At 39.3% G+C, this 24,915-nt stretch overlaps 1 protein-coding gene across 3 annotated transcripts; it reads left to right on the forward strand.

The window, feature by feature from the left end:
- The first annotated feature begins 148 nt into the window (after positions 1 to 148).
- RHOT1 (ras homolog family member T1) lies at positions 149 to 24,792 on the forward strand. Of its 3 annotated transcripts, XM_065034928.1 has the most exons (21): positions 149 to 311; positions 3,353 to 3,411; positions 5,645 to 5,726; positions 6,382 to 6,425; positions 6,895 to 6,948; positions 7,266 to 7,318; positions 7,863 to 7,971; positions 8,537 to 8,638; positions 9,939 to 10,037; positions 10,448 to 10,556; positions 10,729 to 10,849; positions 11,513 to 11,597; positions 11,960 to 12,105; positions 12,722 to 12,822; positions 13,069 to 13,199; positions 13,554 to 13,637; positions 14,375 to 14,494; positions 14,835 to 15,037; positions 16,370 to 16,492; positions 21,974 to 22,117; positions 23,628 to 24,792. In XM_065034928.1, exons 1-21 carry the CDS (start codon positions 275 to 277, stop codon positions 23,743 to 23,745), a joined length of 2,124 nt encoding a protein of 707 aa, XP_064891000.1. In that variant the 5' UTR covers positions 149 to 274; the 3' UTR covers positions 23,746 to 24,792. The 3 variants fall into 3 exon arrangements, with proteins under 3 accessions (XP_064891000.1, XP_064891001.1, XP_064891002.1); XM_065034929.1 differs by lacking the exon at positions 21,974 to 22,117; XM_065034930.1 differs by lacking the exons at positions 16,370 to 16,492; positions 21,974 to 22,117.
- Positions 24,793 to 24,915: the final 123 nt, after the last annotated feature.

A 24,915-nucleotide genomic window follows, 5' to 3' on the forward strand; every position in this document is an offset into this window, starting at 1 on the left:
CCGTCCCAGGGAAGCCCCGGGCAGCCCTGCCCTCAGAGGGGACACCCCGGTACTGCTGTCCCTCCTGACCACGCAGATCTCAGGGGGACGCGCAGCCCGGAGCGCCCCGCGCAGCCGCACGCAGGCGCGCTGAGTGTGTCCCTCGGCAGCCGCCGTAGCGCCCGCTCCGCGGCGGGGAGGAGGCGGCGCGGGGGCACCCCAGGCCGCAGCGGCTCCGCTTCCCCCCCCGAGCCCCATGTGAGGCCGCCCCGCGCCGGGGCCAGGGAGCGGGGCCATGAAGAAGGACGTGAGGATCCTGCTGGTGGGAGAACGTGAGTGCGGGAGGGGCCGGGCCGGCCCCGGGGCACGGCGGGGGCCGCGGCTGCGGGGCAGGGCGGGGGCTGAGGGAGCGCTGCGCCGCCATGCCGCCGGCTGTCAGAGCGCCCGGGGCTGCGGGCCGGGCTCGCCCATCCCTGCCCGGGCTCCTTCGCCTTGGGGCCGTGAGCCCGGCCCTGCAGGGCTCGGGCGCTCCGTGGCCGCCCCGGGCTGGGCTCCCGCGGCGGGGCCGGGAGCCGACGCTCCTCGCGTCCCTTTGCTGGATCCCCAAGTCACGAAGTCGGCTTGCGGAGTTGGCGTGTTCCTTGGGCGTCCCTGGACGTGAAACTGGGCTGAAACTCTTGCCCTGTGTTTGGCCGTGTCCTGTTTAAACTTTAGTTGTGGAAACCAACCTGAAATCTTTCTCACCGGGTGTGGAAGTCAGTGGCCAGATGTGCTCCAAGCCCTTATCAGTCAAGTGTTGTGGACTTGTGGCCAGGACAGGGCCACGGAGCCAGATCCCATTAGCTTACTGTGTGACCTTGAATAAACAGCTCGTATTTATATGCACGCTAAAGATACAGGGTGTTTGTGCTTTTGCATATGGACCTAAAATTATATCCTTAAGTTCACACTTAGGTACCCAAATTAGTGGCTGGGCTTTCAAAGATAGAGCTGCTTGCTGATGTAAATAGCAGCAAGGACGTTCTGGTTTGTTAGCTTGTAAAGTGCGCCTAAGTTCTTCACAAGAGAAAGAATGCAGAGTAATTACCAAGTGTTATTAGTAAAATTACTTAATTATACTAAGAGTGTAGTACTCCTAAGTACAGTTTATGCAGTTGTTTTATAGTGTGGGTTGGCTCTGTCTGTACTGCCTAGAAAGATCCTCCGTCACTTCTTCAGAGAGGAATCCTCAGGGAGCTGGTTTTATGCAGAAAGAGTTAAGTTGTTAAGCTTGTATTTGGCTAGTTTTACAAGACTTGGTTTATGTAGAAATGTATTAGTGTATTTGAATACACAGTTGAATTCCTCTTCAGAATATACGTCCAATGTGCCTTGATTCTCTGGCAATGGTGTGTTCTGAACTGGCTCTGTACGGTGGTTTCAGTGCAGGTGTAACAGGAGCTTTGGTTTGGCAACTAAGTTCACTATGTGTCCACCTGAAAGTGTCGAAGATGTATGTCTCTTAAGTATAGCAACATATAGTACGTGGTACACCTCAGAGATTGTGAGCCTCTCTATGTCATATTTTTATTGGAATTGTAATGAACAGTGGGGAGAAATTTGTTTTACAAATCAGTAAAACTTGGCAGTTACACTGTTAGTGCTGTTCGGTAAACATGTTTTTATATATATTTATTAGTCTGAAACCAAAAGTTAGTCTAGACTATATAATACTTGATAGACGATAACAGACCGTCAGGATCAGGCTCTGAAGTACTGGATAGACCTTTTGTTGTAAGGCTGTTCCAAAACACAGCCTTTGCCATCCCCAGTGGTCTACATTTTAGGCTTAAGGTTGTTTTAGTCCTGGTATCCAGGGTGCAAACATCAGTTTTAACAGTCAACAATCTTCAGAATATGTTCAGCATGTTATTTCATGCAGCGTGATTTAAAAGACTCCTGTATACAGGAGGAAAAAAGATGAGTGAATTATTACAGAGTGCTGTACTGTTTTCTTCGTCCTAGGCAGTCAATATTGTTTAGGCTGTTATTTCAAAGACTGTAAACAGAATTGGAAAAGCAAGTGGTTGACCTAGATTTGAGCAAAATAAACCAAATCTTGACACTTGAACCTACGGATTTCCATAAAAAACCAACTCTAGAACACTTGGAAGTGTATCAGAAGCTTATCAATACTGAGCATCTTTACTAACCAGCAGCACGTCATCTTCTATTTTCAGTCATATAATATTAATGAAATGAGTTTCTATATCTCAAAACCAATGTATTTTGTCACCATTTTGAATGAGAGCTGGTTTGGTCAGATGCGGAATATGCTGCACTGTTTTCAGTAGTTATCTAATCACTTGCTTATCAGGAAAGTACTTACCTATGGAAACAGGAGAGATTGTGAAGCTCTTTCGATTCAGTCAGGATGAAACTGAAGATGTAGTTTAAGCAGGAGGACACCTGGCAGTGTAAATTATGGGTTTAGCTCGGATGAGTGTCTGGTAAAAGCACAATTGTTACAAAACCTGCATCTTACTGTTCCCAAGCTCTGACCGCAGGGGAGAAGTTCACACCTGTTCTCCCTGAGGAAAACCAAAGTCTTCCTCCCCAGGATAACTTTTCCTTTGCCTTTCATAATGTTGTGATAACTGCTCTTTAAATTACCATGAGGAAGAGAAGCTTTTCTTTCTGGGTGTCAGAAGGCCCATTGTTACTGTACCAAAAATAGACTTGGGTAAGTCAAATGTACTTTGACGATCGTCAGTTCAGTAATGCCATTTTCTGCACAAAACCAGTCTTTAATCTCTTCTTCCTCCCAAATTCAGAATTATATAGAATGAAATAGACAAGTGTAAATGCAGTGATATCAACAAAACAGTTTCTGTCAATTTATGACATTTTCTATTGTTTTCGGTAGGAACAGGGATGCAGGCACTGACTGCGGGCAGTGTCTTGGTTGGTAAAACATGCACGCTAACGAAGATGCTGTAGGTCTAGGATGAAATAGTTATTTGCTTGAATTGAGGGCTGTCACAGGGATATGATCCCAGATAGTGTTTTGGGTTTTAAGACATGTCTTACAAACAAATAAAGCATTGATGATAGAGCCGCGTGTTCTGGTCCAGCTCTTCTCCTTGATAGTTTAGGGCTGAAGCACAATCATTGTATCAAGAATACTATAAAAGTAATAAATTCTTAAATTCCTTTTTGTGTCCTTATAGAATTATGAAAGAATTGCCATAGTACGTTTAAACAACAGATAAAAACCTTTAACGTGATCAGTTGTAAAATGTTTTTAAAATAGTATCCGTTTTAAGATGCAATGCAACTATTGAGTGTAAAAAAACCCCAAAATATCTAATCTCTGTTTTTAATGCTTTTGCAGCCAGAGTTGGGAAGACGTCACTAATTATGTCTCTTGTCAGTGAAGAATTTCCAGAAGAGGTAGAGCATCCTTATTTGTTTTCTACGTTTTATTTCTATCTTGTTGTACAGGTTTTTTTCTAAGAGTGAGTTAACAGGCTCTGCTTTAAAATAATGTCTAAGTCTAGAATGCAATGATGGCTCCTGGAAGAGTGATGTGGGTTACTTTAAATACACCTCTGTGTGAAGATGGGGAATTGAAATTGGATCTAAGTTCCTTTCTTGTTTTTCACATGGTTAATTAAACTCATTTTTTGATATCTGAGGAATGTTGATGGTTTTTTTTAAGCAGCTGGAACTGGTCCTAACTGGCCACATTTTCAACATTAGAGACTTGTGAGTGGGAAGGTGCTGAAAGAGGCAAGACCCTCAAATTGTTTTGACCGTGGTATTTAAAGAGCAAGTAGACTGAAAAATGAATGAGAATGAGAGATGTAAAAGTCACGTTGTATAAACTTTGCCATTGTTTGTAACTAAGCAAGACATTCCTTTATTTGTTTTTGAAGAATGTTTTCCTGATTCTTTTGAAGTAAAAAATGCCAAAAACTCTTACTGCTTTCTTCCAGAATAAGAGTGAACCTACTTCTACACTTTATTCCTTTAATAAAACAGCACTTAGTTCTCTTTATACCATAAAAAGAGCTGCAGCTGCCGCAAATAGTTAAACTTTTTACATATAAACAGGAATGTTTATTTCTTCCGATCACAAGTCTTAAAATAGACATCATGTGCTGCTCTCTGAGTCTACGCTGTGCTGTGTTTAATGCAAATCAGTGGGTTACCGCAGTTCGTGAGTCCAGATTAGATTCCCAACATCACTGAATTTGGTTCCCAGCCTGGCAGGTAGACAGTGGCTCCAGTTTCCCTTTGTTGTCGCCGTGCTCAGGGAGCTGGTCCCTTCCCAGCCTGGTCATTGCTGTGGTCAGTGAGTTCTAGGCCTCTTTTCACTTCTCAGCTTCCTCCTGCTCTATAATCTAGAATATTTCTCTCTATTCATGTTGAGGGGAAAAAAGCATCATTTATATATGAGACAAAATCTGCCGTAAAGTATAGAAAAAACTTCTAAAGAAATGCTGCATCCTATATAAACTGCTGCAAGAAATACGTACAATTCCTGCAGTCGGTCACGCAGGTCGGGGCTGTGCGGGTGTGTGTAACGGACGTTTCAGACTTTGAAATAGTGTTTGAATACTGAGTGTCAGCAGCAATCAGACTTGACGAGGATGTAAGTAGAGCCTGAAGCTTTACAAAGAGCCGTTCTTCCCGTTCTTCTTTTCTTTTTTCCTTTTTTTATTAGAAGACAAAAGCACCATTAAAGTTCAGCATCAGCAGGTAGGAGGCAATAGGAGGCTGAGCGGGAAGTTTTCATTAAAATAAGCTGAAGTTCCTGAATATGTGTTGATGTTCTCTCTCAAAAAAAAAGGCCAACAATCATAACCAGTTCATAGTATTTTGCAGAACACACTTTTTATTAGTGTCGTGTTTTCTTTGGAAGCTTTTCTGAGCTAAATGTTTGGTGCTCTGTCAGAAGCAACGAATTTGCCAGGTGGTGATTATGTGAAAACTGAGGCTTGTGTTTTGTCCGTCCTGCTTGGTTACTCTATCTTGAATGTTTAACATTTCTTTGACAAGTTGTGCACTGTTCACAGGAGTAGTTCTCGTACTGATTTCAGTGGGAGTTGGATCAGAATATCTTGTGCAAAATGTAAAATGTTTAAACATAGATTAAACAGTATTTAATTTGTCAATAATAGCACGCTAAGGCTGGTGTTAGTCTCCTGCTAAAGAATGTGTCACCCTTTGATGTAATTGATTAAATCTGATAACCCCCCCACATTTTAGAACTTTTCTTTATTAAATGACATTTTTGTTTAAACTGAACTGCAATTCGGGTTTTGTTTGTAGTTTTCGCCAGGGTGATGGTTCTCTGTAGGTGGTCGGGTATAGCGGATTTGAGTTTTATAGAAGCATTGATTGAACCTCTTGATGGCATTGCTCTCTTACAGAGCATGTGAGAAGGTCCTTATTCAGTATGTAGAATAATAAAGAATGAGACAGTAGCAGTGACTTTCAGTGCCCTGAAATAAAAAAAGAAAACAAAAAACCCCAAACCAAACCAAAGTGCTTGCACTGCTGAGAAGTTGTTCTGTTTAAAGCTGACTAATCGACAAGTGTATACAACTTTTTTTTTGACCATCTGCGTTTTCTGGATTAAGTCTAAAGGCTCTTTCTTGCTGTTTCTGTCCAACCCAAGGTTCCACCCCGGGCTGAAGAAATCACCATTCCAGCTGATGTCACCCCTGAAAGAGTGCCCACCCACATAGTGGATTATTCAGGTAAGGACGAGCCAATACCGCTCCTGGGTGACTGATTTGGTGTGGGATTGTTTATTTAGCTCAGGAGCCTCTTACACAGTCACATTGTACAGGACCAGAGTGACATGTAGGGAAAGACTAGATTAAAGCAGGAACTTGTGGGATAGAACTGAATCAGATAGTGATGACTGGTCCTACAAATTCAAAGCCCAACATTAACTGCTGTTGGTACTTCCATGAAGGGCAGTCATAGGCACCTTCCAGTGAATTCCTGTTCTTTGGCAGATGTGTTTACAGGTGGGTACTTTTGTGGAATTCAAAACTATTTTTGCTTCTTTCAGTGAAGAGTTTACTAAGATGCAGGAGACTTTACCTTCCTTATGTTCTATGTCGTTCTGCATTTCTAAGTTTGGACACCTTATCCTTTTGTGTCAGTTTCATATTTTGTAATGTTGGTTTTTGACATATTCTAATCTCCGTGACCTGACTGAACAGGTACATAGGCTCAGTGTTAAGGAGGAGCACTCTTTAGTGCCTTTTATAAAAAGATGTTCAAATCACAAGAGCTTTCACAGGGCTGAGTGTTGTGAAATACCCTAGTTCAGTTGCTTAGGTTTTTCAGTTTTGTTCTCAAAAACGTTCCATATTAATGAATGGCTTATTCTATTGAATGCAGAAGCAGAGCAGAATGATGAGCAGCTTTACCATGAAATATCACAAGTAAGTGTATTTTAGTGTTTACTAGAAAATAGTTTGCAAATAGCGTGGGGTTCTTGGTAATTTTATAATTCCTTCTGTTTCCTCTTTTAAATTCTTTCTGAGCGCCTTTGGACATTGTCTGTGCAGTCTGTCGTGGTGGTGTGTTCCGTTGCTGGCATGTAGTGCGGTGCTTGAGTGGAGGCTGCAAATGACGATTCTTCAGTTTAGATTTCTGGGTAGCAGAGGTCTCTGCAGGCAGGAGCTGTGAATGTCACACCGCGAGACGCTTGCTGGCACATCTCAACTTATCAGTTATTTGGTGTAAGCTGTTTTTCAGGCTGCAAATAGCTTAAGCAAAGTCAGGGACATAGTTTTTGACTCACCGTGGAACTGTTACTCTCATGTTGTTATATATGGTTCTTAAGTGTCTGTGTTGCTCTGGAGCCCCTGAGCAGCGGAATTCATGGCTTTTCCTTTATTTTCATTTCAGGCAAATGTTATTTGTATAGTGTATGCTGTTAACAACAAGAACTCTATTGATAAGGTATGGTAACACATTTTATTCAGTTATTGCTTGAGATGTAACTTGTGCACTGCTAATTGTTGGCAAGCTGAAAACTATTAGATGTTTAAAATGCATAAGGTGATGTTTGAGATCAAGTTGCTAAGAGAACGTACAGATGTGGTGTTGCTTCTGGTCCATTTCAGCATCTGAGCTTTCAGTCACTAGTTTCCCCCTTTGTGGGTAAATATGTGGCTTCTTGGGAAAGAAGCGGTAGCAGTTGAGGTCGAACTTGTGCACAGTTCGTTCGTATTACATTTGAAAATGTGTTTTTCATGTTTGTTTTAACCCCACTTCAGGTGACGAGTCGGTGGATTCCTCTCATCAATGAAAGGACAGACAAAGATAGCAGGTGCGTAAGTAAAGATGAGAAATGTGAATTAGGCTGCACATCGATGGGTGTCAATGGACAGTGTTGAGGATGTTTATTGTTTATGAAAATCAAATCCTAAACTTTAAGTTTATATAAGAAGTCCAAGCAATAAGAGATTTAAAGTATGTAGGTCTGTTACATATGCCAGCAATGCTCTTTATTTTGAATTTCACGGTCAGCTTTTACCAGGTGTGTTAATATTTGTTACGGTGTAACTAGTTTTGGCTACATGGTCTGTATAGGTTTTCTGTTGATACTAGTTTTGTATAATAATAATATGATTAGTTACTTCTGTGTTTAACAGTGTGGTTTTTGTAGTATCAACGAAAAATACATTTCAGTCTAAGTATATATCAAAACAGTTTACTTAAAACTGCCATCTTTTAGCTTTGCCTGTTGGCTGCCAGTGATAATTAAATCATGAAAATAATATAATGGCTTCTGGTGAGAGGCAGGATGCTAAATTAAGATGGGTCTTTTTATCTCTCTGTCTTTAAAGCTCTTAACCTTTTTTTGTTTTCAGGCTGCCTCTTATATTAGTTGGAAACAAGTCTGATCTAGTGGAATATAGCAGTATGGAAACTATCCTTCCCATTATGAATCAATACACAGAGATAGAAACATGTGTAGAGGTATGCGAGACTTTCTGAAGTTAGAATGAATAACAAAACCACATTCTTGCCAAGCATGTATGGCAACTTTCTAATAGAAAAGGTGATATTTTTTTGGTTCAAAATAAAATATTCCAATGTAAGTCATTATCATCACGAGATTTGATGTTATTTTTCTTTAGAGTAGATTACACCATTGTGTAATCAAATATTACTGTCGAATTCTTAGAATATTTAGAGCCTCCTTACATCCTTGCCTTTGGCACACGGTTTAAAATTAATATTAAGCCAGACAGGTGTCTGCAGAGTATTAAAAATTGATTTAATATGCGTGGATATGCCTTTTTTTTTTCAAAGTAGATAAAACTGTTTGATTTCTCTGTCATTGGAATGACAGCAAATTGTAATGAGACCTCCCTTATTAATTACTGAACAAATACAGGGGCTCGATGTCTTTTTTCCAAAGCAGTGCTGTACCCACAAGAGGGGGCTAGATCTTTCAAAAGTTCCATACTTAGTTGAATTTCAGAAGAAATCACCAAAGAGTCAAGAAACTAACTAATTAGTATAAGGATTTCTCTTTCAGTGTTCAGCCAAAAACCTGAAGAATATATCTGAGCTGTTTTACTATGCCCAGAAAGCTGTTCTGCATCCTACAGGTCCTCTCTATTGCCCAGAGGAGAAAGAGGTATTTACACATAGATTCTAAGGACAAATAATATGGTGGGGGTGTTAATCAGTTCCCCGTTCTTTCCTTTTCAGTGGATTTTGCATTTCTTAGTGTGTTCTGTTACCACCACCCTACCCCCAAATATCAAGCATTATATTCCAGAGCTGTGGTGGTTGTTTTGTGTTGCATTAATCTGATCTTTCCTCTTCATTCAAAGCAATGAAAAGTTTTTTGTTGTCCATGTGAACTGCCGAGTAAAATGAGAAGCTTTGGTAATGACTTTAAGCCAAATGTAATGTGAACGCAATCATGTGTTCAATTCAGTTCTCATTTCAGTATACATTTAACAGTAACTCAATTTATATAAAGGAAAATATTCCAGCCTTGGCCTGATTTAATGGAAAGAACTTCTCTGAGCATCTTCTGAGACTTTGGCAAAAGGGATAAATACAAGTGATGTGGCTGGTTTTTAAGTATCACAGGTGGTTAGTTAGCTGAGTGTATTATGGAGGAGTATGTTTTTTAAAACATTAATTTATTGGGCAAATACAAATAAAATCTTTTTAACATAACCCCCATGTAGTACTGGGCAGTTGCTTCAATCATAAATACTTTGTTGAGCAGAGAACTAGAGAATAACTCTGTTTTGATTTCTCCCATCAGAATCATCCTTATGAGTTAGTAATGTTGTGATAAAACTGTTATGCTGAAATCTCTTTGGTTTTCCCAAACCAATCTCTGTGCAATCTGTGTGACCTCTGTGAAGAGAAGAGTTCGGCATCACTGTAGTTGTTGGGAGAGAATTACCAGTGTGTGTTTCCCGTCACCTGGAGGTATCCAGCAGTTCTTCTGTCCTAGAGATAGTCCCTGGTAGATGAATGAGCCCTGTGAAGAGTTTCGGTGTAGTTGAAATGGTGAATAGAGGCAGTGTGCTTGCCTAGAAGGAGTTACTGTAGTTCTAGAGCTGGTTGTTTTTACAAGGTGCTGGGATTGCAAAGCCTTTTTTTTCCCCACCAAAAATGCTGGGTTTTTTAATTTTATTTTAATAACTATCTAGTGCCACCTTCAGCTTGTCAAGAGCTTGAGGCTCTTGTAATAATTGAATAGAAAGATGTTTCTGTGGAGTAATTACTTTAAAAGTATGGATAAGAATTTGCTAGAGGATTTTGTTTCCTCTTGCTCTTTATTTTTGTGTATCTGTATATTAATGTCTCCATTCTAAACATGTAAAATGAAGGCTACTGATTGAGCTGCCTGATGGCATTCAGTGTAATCTTTTTGTATTCAGGTAGATACTGAACTTTCCTTTATTCCTTAGATGAAACCTGCCTGTATTAAAGCCCTCACTCGCATTTTTAGAATTTCTGACCAGGACAATGACGGCACTCTCAACGATGCAGAGCTCAACTTCTTTCAGGTAACTCTCTTGCTTATCTTTTCTCCATGTGTAACAGTTGAACTATACAATTCTAGAAAAACAAGTGATTGGTTTGGAAGGAATAGTAGTGGGGTGAATTGCAGGGGAATCAGGTCTAGATATTACAAGTCTCAAGCGCAGCATAAAAGAATGAATCTGTAAAAATGTAAATGGTATTAATTTGATTTCTAACCATTGTTTGAGTTTTAGTTCAGGAGCAAAATCAAATTGAAAAAAAAAATCTATTAGAAGTAACAAAAATAAAGTTTGTACACCTTAATTTCCACTAAGAAATTGGATTGTCCTGTATTAGCTTATCAGAACATTTAAAGCTGTATTTCATACAGGACGTGCTGTTTGTCCAGCGTAGCAGCCAGTGGTTTTAACACGCTCTTTTTGCTTTTTGGTAGAGAATTTGTTTTAATACACCGCTGGCACCTCAAGCTTTGGAAGATGTAAAGAATGTAGTCAGGAAAAACCTAAGTGATGGAGTGGCAGATAATGGATTAACATTAAAAGGTGAGCCTTATTTAACTCTTACAAGATGATGCTGTAATGTCACCCAGGAGGTTTAAAATCTGAATGTGTATGTCAAGCTTTTTTTATTTTTGGTCTGATACTGATTCTATTAGAAATACTTATAGCAGATAAAACACTTCAGAACCTTAATATTTCACCATTTGATTTTTAGGTTTTCTTTTTCTACACACACTTTTCATTCAGCGAGGAAGGCATGAAACAACTTGGACTGTTTTACGACGCTTTGGATACGACGATGACTTAGAGCTTACACCAGAGTACTTGTTTCCTCCGTATGTGTCACTTCTTTTAGCTTAACATTAATGTAATTTATGCTGCCTCCTGCTTTGGCAGGGTTATTGTAGTGTGTTTATTTAACACATGGTTACATCAAGTATCTCCCTTATTTATGACCTACCAGCCAAAATCTTCATGTGACTGAGAATTACAAAAGAACTCCTGTCTCTTGTGCCAAATCATGTACTACTATTTCTCTTTATAAGAAAGATGGAAAAAGAGACTCTTAATACAAAACTGGAACATAAATCTGAGCAGTTGCTTATTTTATGTGGCAGCAAAGTGGAAAAGGCTTCTCAGTATTTTCAGAGCACTTGAGATCATTCGAAAATCCTCAAATTAAAAAATCGAGATCAACCAACTTTGTGGTTTCTTTTGAAAATGTAACTACATAATTTTGAGTTTAAAAAAACACCACCAAACAAAGCAATGACAACTGATTACACTATATTTGTATCTATATGTCATGTAATATAAAGACACTCATAATTTTAGAATTCCTAATTAAAAGTATGTGCTTTGATCTCTTTAAAGATAAGCTATTAAAGCTAAATGCAAAGGTCAAATACCAAATGTTGTAATTCAAAAAGTCTGTGTTTTGATTTTTAAAATTCTGTATTTCATAAGCGCACTTAACACTTCTTGGTTTTGTTTTCCAGGCTAAAAATTCCTCCAGACTGCACGACAGAATTAAATCATCATGCATACTTGTTTCTTCAAAGTATTTTTGATAAACATGATTTGGTAAGATTTTAAGTTGAGCGTATGTGTGTCCTGATACCAAAGAGCCTTAGTTTGCTCACACTTTCGCTAGAAAAAAGTTTGGTCTTGTCAATATGTCACTTCATTCAGAAATTGGCTCTGACTGAAGCTAAGCAGTCAGAACTAGTCTGCTCTTTATATTTATGCCTACAAGGAGAATTGGCAGTTATAGTTGTGCTACCAATTTTTTTTAAACTGGCTGATATATTTAGTCTTATTTAATAACAAGAATTAAAAATAAAGCAGCTCAGTTTCTTGAATCTTGCAAGCGTACAGCAAGAAAATACGTTTAGAATAGGCATGAATGAAGTGATTTATGTCTGCTATCGTGTGCTTGTTTCCAGGACAGAGATTGTGCTTTGTCTCCCAATGAACTGAAGGATTTGTTCAAAGTCTTCCCTTACATGCCATGGGGGCCTGATGTCAACAACACTGTGTGTACAAACGAGAGGGGCTGGATCACCTACCAAGGGTTTCTCTCTCAGTGGACGTGAGTGCGATACGATACATTTTAGTAGCTGAGAACTTTCAATATGATAATGCATTGGTAGATTCCTCTTAAAAATCCAGTAGAAAGAGTGGACGTTTAGTAGTTGAAAACCAACCCAAGGAAGCAAGCTTTTGTAGCCATCCAGTGGCCTGATCTTCAGACAGTTGGAACCGCCTGTTCAGGATTTGGCTGGTATTTAGTGCTGACTATGAAGAAGTGTCTGCAAAATGTTGAACTCTCCTAAAACTTCTTGAAGTATTTATTTCTGTTCTACTCTTTAGAGACTGTATGAATAAGGGTATTCAATGATGAGGTTTTTTTCTTATTGAAAATATGGAAAATGAGAAAAACATTATTTGTCGAGGGGAAAAAATAATACAGTGTAGGTTGATAGGCCTGAGCAAGTACTGGCTTCATAGTGTTATGCTGATTATTTAGATTAGTAAAATTGCCACCATTTACCTTCAGAGTGCTTTAGTCCCTCCGTACTACGTAGTGCCAGGAATAGGTCTGTTATGTCAGGCTGGAGATAGGAGGAAGAACTGTTTAAGTACTGTAAAGAATTGGTATCACAGATGCTAACAACTTAGCAACTTATTTTTGTCCCCTGTGCTAGACTCACCACATACTTAGATGTACAGCGTTGCCTGGAGTACCTGGGTTATTTAGGCTACTCGATACTTGCAGAACAAGAATCTCAAGCATCAGCAATTACAGGTAATAAAATTTAAAGAAAAAAAAGTATAACTTAGGAATTGAGATTCAGAAATCTACTCAAGAGTAAATTGTTAAAACAAATGGTCTTTTTTCACTTATATTCTTTTTTGCTTTCTGTTCCTGTCAAGCCTTTGATTTAATATTTTTGATTGGTTTGTGTACATTTTCATGTAAGTGGACAATTCATGTTTTCACATAAATACGTGCACGTACATCCTGTGAAAAACATTTGTGTTTTTTCCAAAGTAACACGAGATAAAAAGATAGACCTGCAGAAGAAACAGACTCAGAGGAACGTGTTCCGCTGCAATGTTGTTGGGATGAAAGGCTGTGGGAAAAGTGGAGTTCTTCAGGCTCTTCTTGGAAGAAATCTAATCGTAAGAAGCCTTTTGCTTATATTCACCTATATATGCTTTTGAGTTAACGCTGAACAGCAAAGCCAATTGATCTTAGAGTTTTACTGATTATTATTGTGTTTGGAGAGGTCTGTGAGGGAATAGAGAATTATTGGAGAGAAGGTTGTGAGTCTGTCTTGTTTTTAGCAAAGAGACAAACAGCTATTGCATGCAATAGTTACTTGTACGTTGCGGATTATAGCTGTGCGTTTACTTGCAAAATAAACTACAGATTACTGTAATTTTCATTCACTAATAAATGGAGTAAAACAGCTGTTCAAATGTAACTTAAAAGGGCAAGTCGCTGTGGTCTAACCTGGAATTCTGCGTTTGCAGAGGCAGAGGCAGATACGTGCAGAACACAAATCTTACTACGCCATTAATACAGTCTATGTATACGGGCAGGAAAAATACTTGCTGGTAAGGTTGCCTTATTATTGTTACTATATGATTGGCTAATCTTAAAATTCTGCAAACAAATTTCTGTTTTAATCGTCCTTTCTTCATAGATGTGGATTCTCCCCCACACCTTTTCTGTTTCAAGTAACTGCTGGTTTTAAATGTTGCTAGTACTTCAAAGTGAACCTGGTGGGAACATGTTATTTTTGAAACCTTGCCCTAAATTGTACAGAACCTGGTCCCTTATGTTTATGCTGCAGGGTGTCCAATTATAGCATGATAAATTATCAGCAAGCAATCTGTGTATTCAGAAAGAAGAATCTGTCATGTACGGTGATTAGCATGGCTTAAGTTAATCTTCACTGGGTGAAACACTTCCTTTAAAGCTGCTTCCAGTGTAGTTTTCCTTTCTGATAATATTATATTGTCCTTTGTGTTCCAAGATTTAGTCTTCTACTCTCTGGTTTTCCTTGGTAGGATGAATGCCAGTTTCTGTGGGAATCTAAGACTTTGCGTTAAAGTAAATGTAACTTTTTACGCTGAGGTTGTGATTACCTGCAGATGTGATGTTAACAGCTCACATATGTTGGCTGTATGGTAAATTCCTACTATTTCATTAATTCTGCCTGTTGTCAGTCCAGTAGTTCTAAGGATACATAAAAATGAGCCATAAAAATGATGAGAAAAATAATGTTATAAAATTCCTTTTCTACATAATGACAAAGCTTTTCTCCCTCTCTGACCATCTCTTTTTCTAGCTACATGATGTCAGTGACTCTGAGTTTTTAACTGACGACGAGACCATATGCGATGCTGTGTGCCTGGTGTATGATGTCAGTAACCCCAAGTCCTTTGAGTACTGTGCCAGGATTTTTAAGGTTTGTATAGTTTATACAGACAGCCTTTACTGTTATATATCTTTTCACTGGCAAAATATTCAGTGTCAGTTACTGGTCCCATATACAAGTTCTAGTGTTTAAAAGACATTTTATTTGCGAGTGCTGGTTTTATACAGCAGACACATTAAAAATGCAGTTTTCTTATTAATACAAAGCTAATATCTATTTGTCTGTACAAAATACTCTGCTTCTAGAAATGCCTGACTTCAGTGCGATGAATGTATCTCAACACTCCTGCAACCAGTTCAGCTCAGGCTGTTCCAGGTTGAATGTATCACATACTGTTTCTTTCACTTTCTTTTTTTCTTTGAATTTGCAGCAGCACTTCATGGATAGCAGGATACCATGCTTAGTGGTAGCTGCGAAGTCTGACTTGCACGAAGTTAGACAGGAATATAGCATTTCTCCTGCTGAATTCTGCAAAAAACACAAAATGCCTCCACCTCAGGCCTTTACTTGTAATACGGTTGACGTGCCAAGTAAGGATATCTTTGTTAAACTGACAACTATGGCAATGTATCCGTAAGTACTTGAACTGTTATCTTTTCGCGTTGCATGGGTCATGCACAGTCCCACTGCATGTCATTGGTAGCCACGAGGGTGGAACTGCCTCACCGAGGTTTAGCAACAGAGAGACTTCAGTGGCTTGAGTAGAATCTTCAAATTGGGAAAGCTGGTATATATCCAGCATTTAAATCAGCATCAGCTGACACTCAGCATTGCAAAGCCCAGTGAATGTGTTGGCTGCTGCTCTGTCCTTCCTGTGGATGCGTAACTCAATATGGCAATATTAATATCCTGTTATTTTTGAGATACTTGTGGAGAAGTTGTGCTCTAATCCTTGTTGATAGCTCAACTTGACAGCCAATTACAGGTAAAGACACTCTTTAGTGAACAACAGTTCCCCCAATGCACTGCTTCAAGGTTTTTTTTTATTTTTAGGATGTTTATTATTACAGGCTTCAGTTCATTAGTCTAATAGATCTCATATTTTTTTAATAGAATTTCTTTATAAACACCTTCTGGGCTTCAGAGAGAAGATAATTAAACTCACTTTCTTCACTACACATCTCACTGTTGCTAAGCTCACTTTGCATCTTTTTTTGGTGGACAGAGCTTTTAATATGGTGTAGAACTACATAAATATTACAGCAGGTGGAGTCTAGTATGACAGCTGACATTTGCTTTAAAATAAATAGAACTAATGTCACTTTCACCCAGAATAGTAAAATTAAAAAGAAATATGTGAAACTTGATGTATTGAATTAGATTAGTAAAGCTTCTTTGTTTGTTTTCATTCCCGTGTTTTATTTTGTAGCGCTGGAATACTGGGAATAGCACTGAAGTGTAGCACTGCCCAAATGTCTTGTCATATCAACATTCCTGCTTTTTCCCTTAATTTTCAAGCATGTGTGTTTGTTAGGGTGGCAAGAGTAGAGGAAACGTCACTTGGTAAATTGTGCATTCAAAGTGGTAGAAAACGTGGCTGACTTTCCTTTGAACAAGGGGTGTTACCTATTGCTGTGCAGACATACCCAGAAGCATTTAGATGCTTTCCTTACAAACTTAAATAAATTCAGCAAACATTTTCATTCACGTTTGTGCTTTGCTATTAAGATCAGCGTACGGCGGTAATGCCAAAGTGTCCAAGATACAGAACATCTAACCCTGAAACTCTGCACAGCTGTAGTTGTACCCTCGCTTCCCCAGTGTATTATTTATTTTTTCCTCCTCTCCTTACTCATTCAAATGTACCTTTTATTCCTGAATCTCTCTTGGTTGTGGCACAGTCCTGATGTGCACCTGATTTGACGAGCGCGATTTCAACTGCTGTCCTTCTGTGTGTTTTCGCAGCCATGCCCGGTTACGCTGTATGTGCGCCTGCAACAGGTGTACATTTTGCATCTGTCAGAACTTCCTCAACTCAGACTTGCTGCAATCTGTAAAGAACAAACTCTTCACTGCAGTTCTTAACAGGTCCTTAACTTTATTTACTAGGTACCAGGTGTGCTTTTAAAATAAAGGGTTTTTGGAAAAGCAATTGGTAACCTTATATACTGCAGGTTTTTCACTCCATATCCACTAAATAGGCAGGTACTTACTTTAATTATTGTCACAGAATTGTCAAACTTTGTTTAACTTGAAGGTATTTTTGAGCTTAGTCTAGTGTTTTCTTTGGAGCACTACCAGTTTGGTAGTCGATTCAGGCACTTAGAGATTGAAAAAATACTGTGGAGGAATTAGGACTGTGCTTTTAGGGAACTGGTAATGGCCATTAAACAGTAGCTCTAAATCTCTGTAATGCGTTTCACTTGAGACATTATAGGTTTTAGTATTGATCAGAGGTAGTGCCTCTTAGACACAAGTTACACAAATGTTTTTGTAAAGGCACAGCTTGGCTTATAGCAGCGTCATATAACATATTACCTGTTTGTCATTGCTAGTTTGATATTTGGGAATTCACAGAATTTCTGTGTATGTGTGTGTGATGCTTGGTTTACACAAAAAGTGGATATTTGTGTAGAAAACCTAGAGCTTTTAACATCCAATTCCTCTCTGAACAGAAGGCAACATGTAAGAATTGGTAAATGGTCAAACGTTTGCATTTGCAGATACTTTGGCAAAAACAATCGGTAAAGAGAGAGGACTGGTTTTCAGCATTGAAAACAGCGCTTTACCTTGTCTGTGTGCACTGCGGGCGGGTTCGGCACTCGTGATGTACTAACACCTCAGCGCTTGCCATCGCACCCCAGCGAGCGGGAGTTCAAACCAAACAATTTTCATAGTGCAGCGGTTCCATCGTTTACGGCCTTCTTGGTGGTTATCTGGAAAACGTGATTCTTGGTGGCAACCGTGATCAGTGTGTTTATTTGAAGGCCACGTTTAGAATATCTTGACATGCTGGCAGTGTATGGATGTTACTGCTTTTTACTGTTTTCAGCTGGAGCTGCTCCAAATAAGAGTGGCTCTCTCCTTTAAATGCAAATTCCGTGCACAGAGGAGTTCTACTGATACACCCACCCACAGGAGTGAGCAGCTTTGTGAAAGACAACTTTAATCCGAGATAAAAATGTTAACCACCGACTGCGAGTTCAGAGAAGGGTGAAAAACTCATTAGCTTAGGAGAAGACTGTGAATATGAATGAGACTGTTCATGCTCCGTCTCTATTACAGCAGTCGTCCCTTAGACAAACACGCCTTGAGACAGCGATCTCTTTGCATGTTGTCACTGTAAAACTTCATTCAGCCGTCACTACTAGAAAATCCCAGCTCTTCATTACTGAGGCTGAAATCACTTCTGTAACGCATCCTCATTTTTTGGAAGGGTTATGGGTCACTACTTTAGCTGTCATGGCTTGTTTCTCTCTTGTATGGGCCCATGGGGATTTTTTGAGTCCTGCATTAGACATAGCGCTTTGTTCCTCTGAAGCGCAGTCAAGGGCTCAGGGTATTGAAGTGGTTTTTGAGAAGTCTCAGGAAAGCTGTCCATCCACACCTTGTCACTGGATAGTGTGGAATAAGCATAGGAACCTGCTACTGCCTAAAAAAGCCCATAATTCAAGGTAAGGAGAGTTCCTCAAAGACTTTTCCACTGACCCACACAAAGGAAAAATTAATGTGCTGTAAACTCTTTGTCTATGATCATTCAGCCAGTCACCAGGGTTTTGTTGCCGCTTTCCAGCATGTTCACTTCATCTCCCCAGGTTACTCACCATTCACTACATCGACCTCTGTATAACAATGTATAGTAGAGCTGAGGTTGTAAACAAGAGGCAGCAGCTCCTAATCGCAGACTTCAGTAGGTACAGGTGGTTTTCTTGTTTAAAACTTGTAGCTCCTTAGATGTGGTTTTAATCTAATGATTTGTGATTAGATCAGATAAAGCCTTTGAATCAAGAAGGATTTGCCGATGTAGGTAGTTTATATAACTTTTCTTATTTTGCCTTTACAAGTGCTTTCCCTTAGGTCAGGTAGTTGGGCAAAAATGAGATAACTGAATGCTAAAGGAGGTTTCTCGAAGGTGCTTATTCTCCTGGTCCCTTCCTGTTCTGAAGCTCTAGACAGTAGAAGCAGGTAACATTTTTCACATTGGACCCCTTCCTGTATTATTTGTTGCTAAGTAATGCTTCGACACTGTTACCAAGGCAAAACATAATATCACGTTTAAATATTCCCACTGTAGTAATTAAAGGAAGAACATTGCCTCTGTGCAACTGGAAAATACTATCCGTGCCCACCTTCCGCTTAGTTCCACTGGCAAATTTCACAGACTCTTGAGGGTTTGTGGGTATCAGAAAGGCGAGTTCAGCAAATGTGGGAGTTCAGCTTGGAGAGACTGATCGTGCAGGATCGGGATTGTTGGTTTGAACTCCCCGGGCTCGCTCTTCATCAGCTCTGCGAGGAGGAGGACGCTGCGTTCAAAGCACCGCGCATGCATGTGTGAGACTTGGTCCTGTCTTGTAGCATTTTTATATTTTGAATGTATTCTTTCCTTTGGGTGTTCGTTTGTATTTGTCTGGCTGGCCCTTAATCTCTTTTTTTACTACATTGTTCTGCCTCTTTTTAAAAGCGAGGTTTCTGCTTCTCTCATTCTAACCCTTCCTTTAATGACGAGCTTGGATTTGGCGCATTTGTTTTAAAGCACCGATTTTAAGTGTGTGTTTCTGCTTTCTTGGTTTAAAATCATTCATTTGTTGCCTTTTGCTTGTGTAGTAGTGGCATTTTTCTGTCAGTTAATTTCATTTCAAAATAAACTAATTCTAATGCATTAGAATTGTGTTGTTCAGTGAGGAAGGCTTCTCACAGCATGGGTTTCTTCCGTCTAAAGTTTTTAAATATTACGGAATAGAAGGGGAGTTCTACTTGCATATAAACATGGTTGTCTCAGAAATTATCTGTAAGATGTTTTTTTCCCTATGAAAACCTTCCTTCTGTGAAATTAAAGTTAAGACAATAGTTTAATTTTCCTGTAGTAATGGGAAAGTTTGAAGAGTATAACCCAGGATTTCTTTTTCAACTATGTGCAGTATACACAGATTATTTTTCAAAACTATAGTATATTGCCATTAGGCGTTATTGGAGAAATCTACCCCTATACTTAGGACAGCATCACAATATTTTACTTACCTGTTTTCCTCCTTCTCTAAATGGTTTAATGCCCCATACTGAGAAGTTTGCAAAGCTGCGTTACCCAATTTCTTTCCAAACAGAATATAATTCATTAGCATTTTACATTATGTTTAGGTTTTGTAGATAGTAAGATGCACTTGGAGCTTTTCACATTTCATGTCTAATGCATGGGGGCGAATTCTAACTGCTGGGCTTGGTTTGCATCCTAGAAGAATCTGTGCCCGAAGGGAAGCAGCGGCAACTTGTGCATGTTATGCGATGTTTTTGGAATTCAGCTGCTTATATTTAATTGCTGGAAGCTGTTGCCTGTCAGCGCAGGCGGCTGCTGCTCGCTGGCTGCATTAATGTGTTTAGAATCCTGGGGTGAGTGGCCTGTTGGCCTCGCCGCTGCGCTTTTAAAATGCTTTTGAGGTTAATACAGGAATGTTCTTCGACTTTTTAGCTGAGGTTAAACCTTCCCAGACTTGGGGTTCTGCTGCTGACATGGGGAAAAGCGCCAGGGCCGGCCCGTAACTCAGTGGTTGTGTGTGTGACCGTGACAGGCATGCTCAGTTAACCGCCTGGTACCTGCGTGGTGCAAACTGCTTGTGACTTGTTAAAGCCTCGGAAAGGAGAGACACGACAGATTACAAAGATCTTATTCAACAAGTCACAAGTTAGGGGTAGGTTGAATAAAAATCTGGCTTTTTTCCAAAACATGCATTAAACTCTGAATTTTATGCCAAAGGCAAAATTTCTAGAGTTTCTTATATATGTATAACTAATTATATGATTAAATACACACACCAATCTGTTTGGGAAGTTTGAAAGCTAGTTATTATTACTTGTAAGCAAGAGTTTCAAATACAGCTTCGTTTATGGAGTTCTAACTGCTACTCTGTGTGTGTATATGTGCACATCCATATGTAACTTTTACCCTTGGAGAGAACTTTTCTAATTCAGAGTTATTCTCTTACCAGCAAGGTGGTAATTTCTACCACTGGGGAAACCAGTTTCATAAGCACAACTGCACTGAAATACAATTTGGACATTCTTTATACAAGAGATAGAAGAACCTGTGCTGGAAATATTGATCCTTTTAATTATTTCAGAGAGACTTTCCTTTTCTTTCTTTTTATAACGTTAATGGCAGCTAAACAACATTAGGGATCAAAGTTACAGAATGGAATTTATGACAGCATAAGGAACATTTAAGGAAGAAAAGTAGGAACTTCTTTCAAAGGTGTAAAGCGATTAGACATCCATAGTGTTCCGAACTCCAGTAAGTGTTTTTGGACTTCAGATTTTTGGCCTGAGATATTCAGAGGGCCCTAATAATTTCTTACTGAAGTCAGTAGATTTCCTTGAGGTTGTTAGGCAAATCTCTGCCTTTGATTTAGTTCCTTTATTTAAATGAGTCTCTCTCTGTTAGGCTTAGGAAGGGGATCAGAGTCAATTTACTCCCTTTAGACATGAAAAGAGGATTTTATCATGGCTGAGAATATATGAATGGTTTTTAAAAGGATGAAGCATGCTCAGCAAGTTTCTTGCATACTGTTAAATGTGGACATGTGCAAAAGTCAAAAGAAGGTAAATCATAGATAGGAATCAGAAAATCTAGATTTGAGAGATAGTGCTGTATGAGGCAACGCAAAAAATTTCATTTGCAATTTAAACAGTGATTTGCACGTTTAAAGGCATGTTTTTTGAATTGCACAAAGAGTCGGGCAGTTGAATTAACCAAATTAAACTTGTGTTGTTACTTATACAAATACTCACCCAACAGAACTTGTCACATAATCTATTAAAATCATGTCACATACAAGGGATTTATTTTACATACCCAAATAAGTTTTGTAATTTACAGATCTAAAGACAAGGGCTTTATAGTCTTCTACTAAAACAACTACCACATGTAGTGATAAAATACAGTCTTTAATTGAATTGTCAACAGTAATGAGATCTTGTCAGTTTAGAGCTGATGTCCTGGGCTCGTCCAGGGTGTTCAGCAGAGACTCTGGAGCTCGTGCGTGTCCTGTGGACACACAAACACTGAGGCTTTGGGGATGGAGTGGGAAGAGATTCCATTTCTTACGCAGTTTTCTGAGCGCTTAAAGTAATGGCATTTAGCTACATAAAATCATAGATTTTACTTAGCTCATCAAAAGTACAAACTCCTCATATTTCTGTTTTTCCCCAAGCACTAAGTTTTTAACAACTGAATGAGAATCAGGTGCTAGATGGCTAAATTTATCAGTTGTCTGGGCTTTCCCGTTTGAGCGTATTTGAGCCAGTCGCTGTTGTTGAGCCGTGCTGTGAACTGCAATCTGTACGTGTGTGTATGAAAAGGTTAAGAGCCTACCTAGATGAGTTGGGGGCCATGCTGTTAGCAGACCAGGAGAGCAGGATTATGCAGCAGGTGCACGCCGTCAGCTCTGTAGAAGATTCCATCTTCATGGAGTCATCTCTTGGTCCGCGTTTGCTTGAAGCCAGGTAACAGCAGCCAAACTAAGGCGACCTTGCCATTGCCTCTTCCCTTTCTTCCCCTCGGCAGACCCCTTGACATCGAGTTTGCAGAGAGTTTTGTCAAAACTAGCTGTAGAGGAACTAATGCTTGCAGGAATTCATGAGTTTGATCTGTTCCGTAACCCAGCAAGATATTCTTACATGAGATTAGGAATTTTTAGCGACCAGCTGTGTTTGTGCACCAAAGAGCCTGTTCTTCAGCATGGGGTATGACCGTACGCTGATTATCTGGACGGCTTATATTTCACCTGCAAGTGTCAACTAAAGAACATCCTAAACTGCTTCTGTGTATTTTGATGCAAGTAACAATTCCTGCTTTATTAAACAGCCTGTATGCGATAGCTGCAGCTCACGCTGTGTGAACTCTCTTGTGCACCGTGTGTGCTGAGGATCGCTGTTCGCTCCCATCTTTAATATTAATACTCCTGCAGCTTTCACCGAGTAACCCGCGATGATTAATACAGCCTAAAATATGGAGGCTAGCGAAGCTGTGTTGTAAATTCAATCTTAAATAGAAGCGTAAATTCTATCTTAAATGAAAGTAAATAAATATTAAAAACAAACTGCACTATTGTTTAGGAACTTTTTGTGCTTTGAATTATGGCATTTATGATAACTTGTTTTAAACGGTAGCTCCTGCTTTCTGGTAAGCTGTCATACTTGAGACTACTGTTGAGGCTGGCTAGCTGTGTTTAACTGAGCATGCTCACAGAATTCGGGCAGTGTTTGGGAGAGTTGGGTCGTGCTGTCCCTAATGTCATGCAAGATGTGGCTTTTTATGTCATACAGTCACTTCATACTGTTATTACATCTTGTCCTTTTCTGTTGGTGCCATCGTCACTGCTTGTTTCACTAGCACTTTCAGCTTTCAGCTTGGTATTGGATGACTTTCTATTGCTGTTCTTGTGACTGTGCTGGGAAGAAAGGGATTTACAAATGGTTTTGCTTTTGATTCTAGCTTTTGGAAAAATATTACTTGCTACTTGTCAGTAGAACTTTTTGGGGGGGAAGAAGTATAAGTAGCTACTCAACAGGACTGGAAAGTTTTTCATGGAAAAGCAGAAATATGCAAACTCAACATTACAAAAAAGGATTTTGCTGGACAGAGTTGTTGTCACTATGGCTTATTAATTATTTGCTAGCTGGTTTTGTTTTCCTTTCCCGAATGCTTGCTGGCACTCAAAGAAGACACGCTGCCCCCCCATTCATAACTAATGATCTGCTCCTGCATTTCTCTTCAGCTGTGCGAGCTGTCTGACTTTAGCGAGATCTACTAATGGGATCAGGGCTGCAGATCAGATCCTGAGCTTTTAGGAAAAGTGAAACAACGGTATAAATACTCATAAGGCTGAAATGTAAGCTGCTTGCCTGTGACAAGTGTAGTGATGAATTTCCAAAAGCAAAGTAGTTTTAGCACAAGTTGTCTGATATTCCTGTCATGGCATTAACCTGGTTTTGTATGTGTGTTACATTTTAGGCACGTGAGACAAGCCGACCTCAAGAGCTCCACGTTTTGGCTCCGAGCAAGTTTTGGTGCTACTGTCTTTGCAGTTTTGGGTTTTGCTATGTACAAAGCGTTATTGAAGCAGCGATGATCTGAGAAGAACCACAGCTGGCCCTACCAAATCAATAGTAAAAAAACCACATTTTATGTACATTCTGAATGCTTTAAATTCTGCTAGAAATATTTATATATGCAGAGTTACTTTATTAATATTTGTAATTCATGCATAAGATTATTTTAAATTATAGCTCTAACTACAGTATTGCATAATGTGTGGGGGAAAAAAAAAAGCATCTTACCAGCCAGCTAAAATGGCTGAACTTGTGAGGCCAAAAGGGAATTTGTTGTAAATAACCTGTACATATTAAAGCAGTAAGACATTGCTTCCCAAACAGCTATTCAGATACTGTTCAGAGATGTTTCACCACGATGACATACTAGCGTATAGTTGAAATTCATTTTTGGTTGAGTACATTCAACTCCAGGATCGTACTTCCTCAAGGATTGCTTATTTATTTCACATGGATCTGAAGTGACTTCATCTTTTTGGACTATAAGCTATACCAGATGGAATTTGTGATTCTCATCCTTAGCGGTTCTTTTAAACTGACGAACAAATTTCCCCACTAACTATGTATTTGAAAATAAAAGGTCACTGTTGCTGTCCTGGCCTGTGGTTTTGTGTGTTACCTGACCAGTGACATAATTATCAGTCTGATTTTTCTTTTAAAAGGAAAAATGTGAACTTCAAAAACCGTCAGATCAATTAGTATGCTGTGTGTAATTCCTGTTTTTCATTTTCCGTTATGTTGTGTTTTATAACCCTTATGAATCAGGTGAGAAAATTTGTACATTATCAATGTTTATAATTCAAAAAGTGTTGCTGTTTAATTTCTCACATCTGTCAGTCATACCTGTTGAAAGCTGTGTATAAGATACAACTAAAACAATACACAGTGCCTATTCTACTGTAGTATATTAGCTGCATGGATCACAGTGCATTCTGTAACCGGCTAGAATTACCTATAGACACAGCTTTTTTAACGATCAAGTAAATCAAACATTAATTCCTCATGACAAACCTATTTTTCCATTGCTGGCCTTTTCAGGTATTTCAATAAAATGACTGTGTACTGTGTTTGTGGTTATCTTTTTCTTTCCCCTGTCCTGAAAGGTGGTTCTTATAAAACCTTGTCCTTTATCTGAGAAAATACTGTTCAATTGTTGGACCTTAAACCTCTTGGCTATGTAGTTTCTTTTT

Source organism: Columba livia, chromosome 18, assembly GCF_036013475.1.
Source record: "Columba livia isolate bColLiv1 breed racing homer chromosome 18, bColLiv1.pat.W.v2, whole genome shotgun sequence".
NCBI classification, from domain to species: Eukaryota; Metazoa; Chordata; class Aves; order Columbiformes; family Columbidae; genus Columba; species Columba livia.

Excerpts from the sequence above, each read along its gene's own strand:
- RHOT1 (XM_065034928.1), top strand. The coding sequence starts at position 275 with ATGAAGAAGGACGTGAGGATCCTGCTGGTGGGAGAAC. Across the intron at positions 5,727-6,381 it reads CCACATAGTGGATTATTCAG|AAGCAGAGCAGAATGATGAG; the intron begins GTAAGGACGAGC and ends TATTGAATGCAG. Across the intron at positions 7,319-7,862 it reads AGGACAGACAAAGATAGCAG|GCTGCCTCTTATATTAGTTG; the intron begins GTGCGTAAGTAA and ends TTTTGTTTTCAG.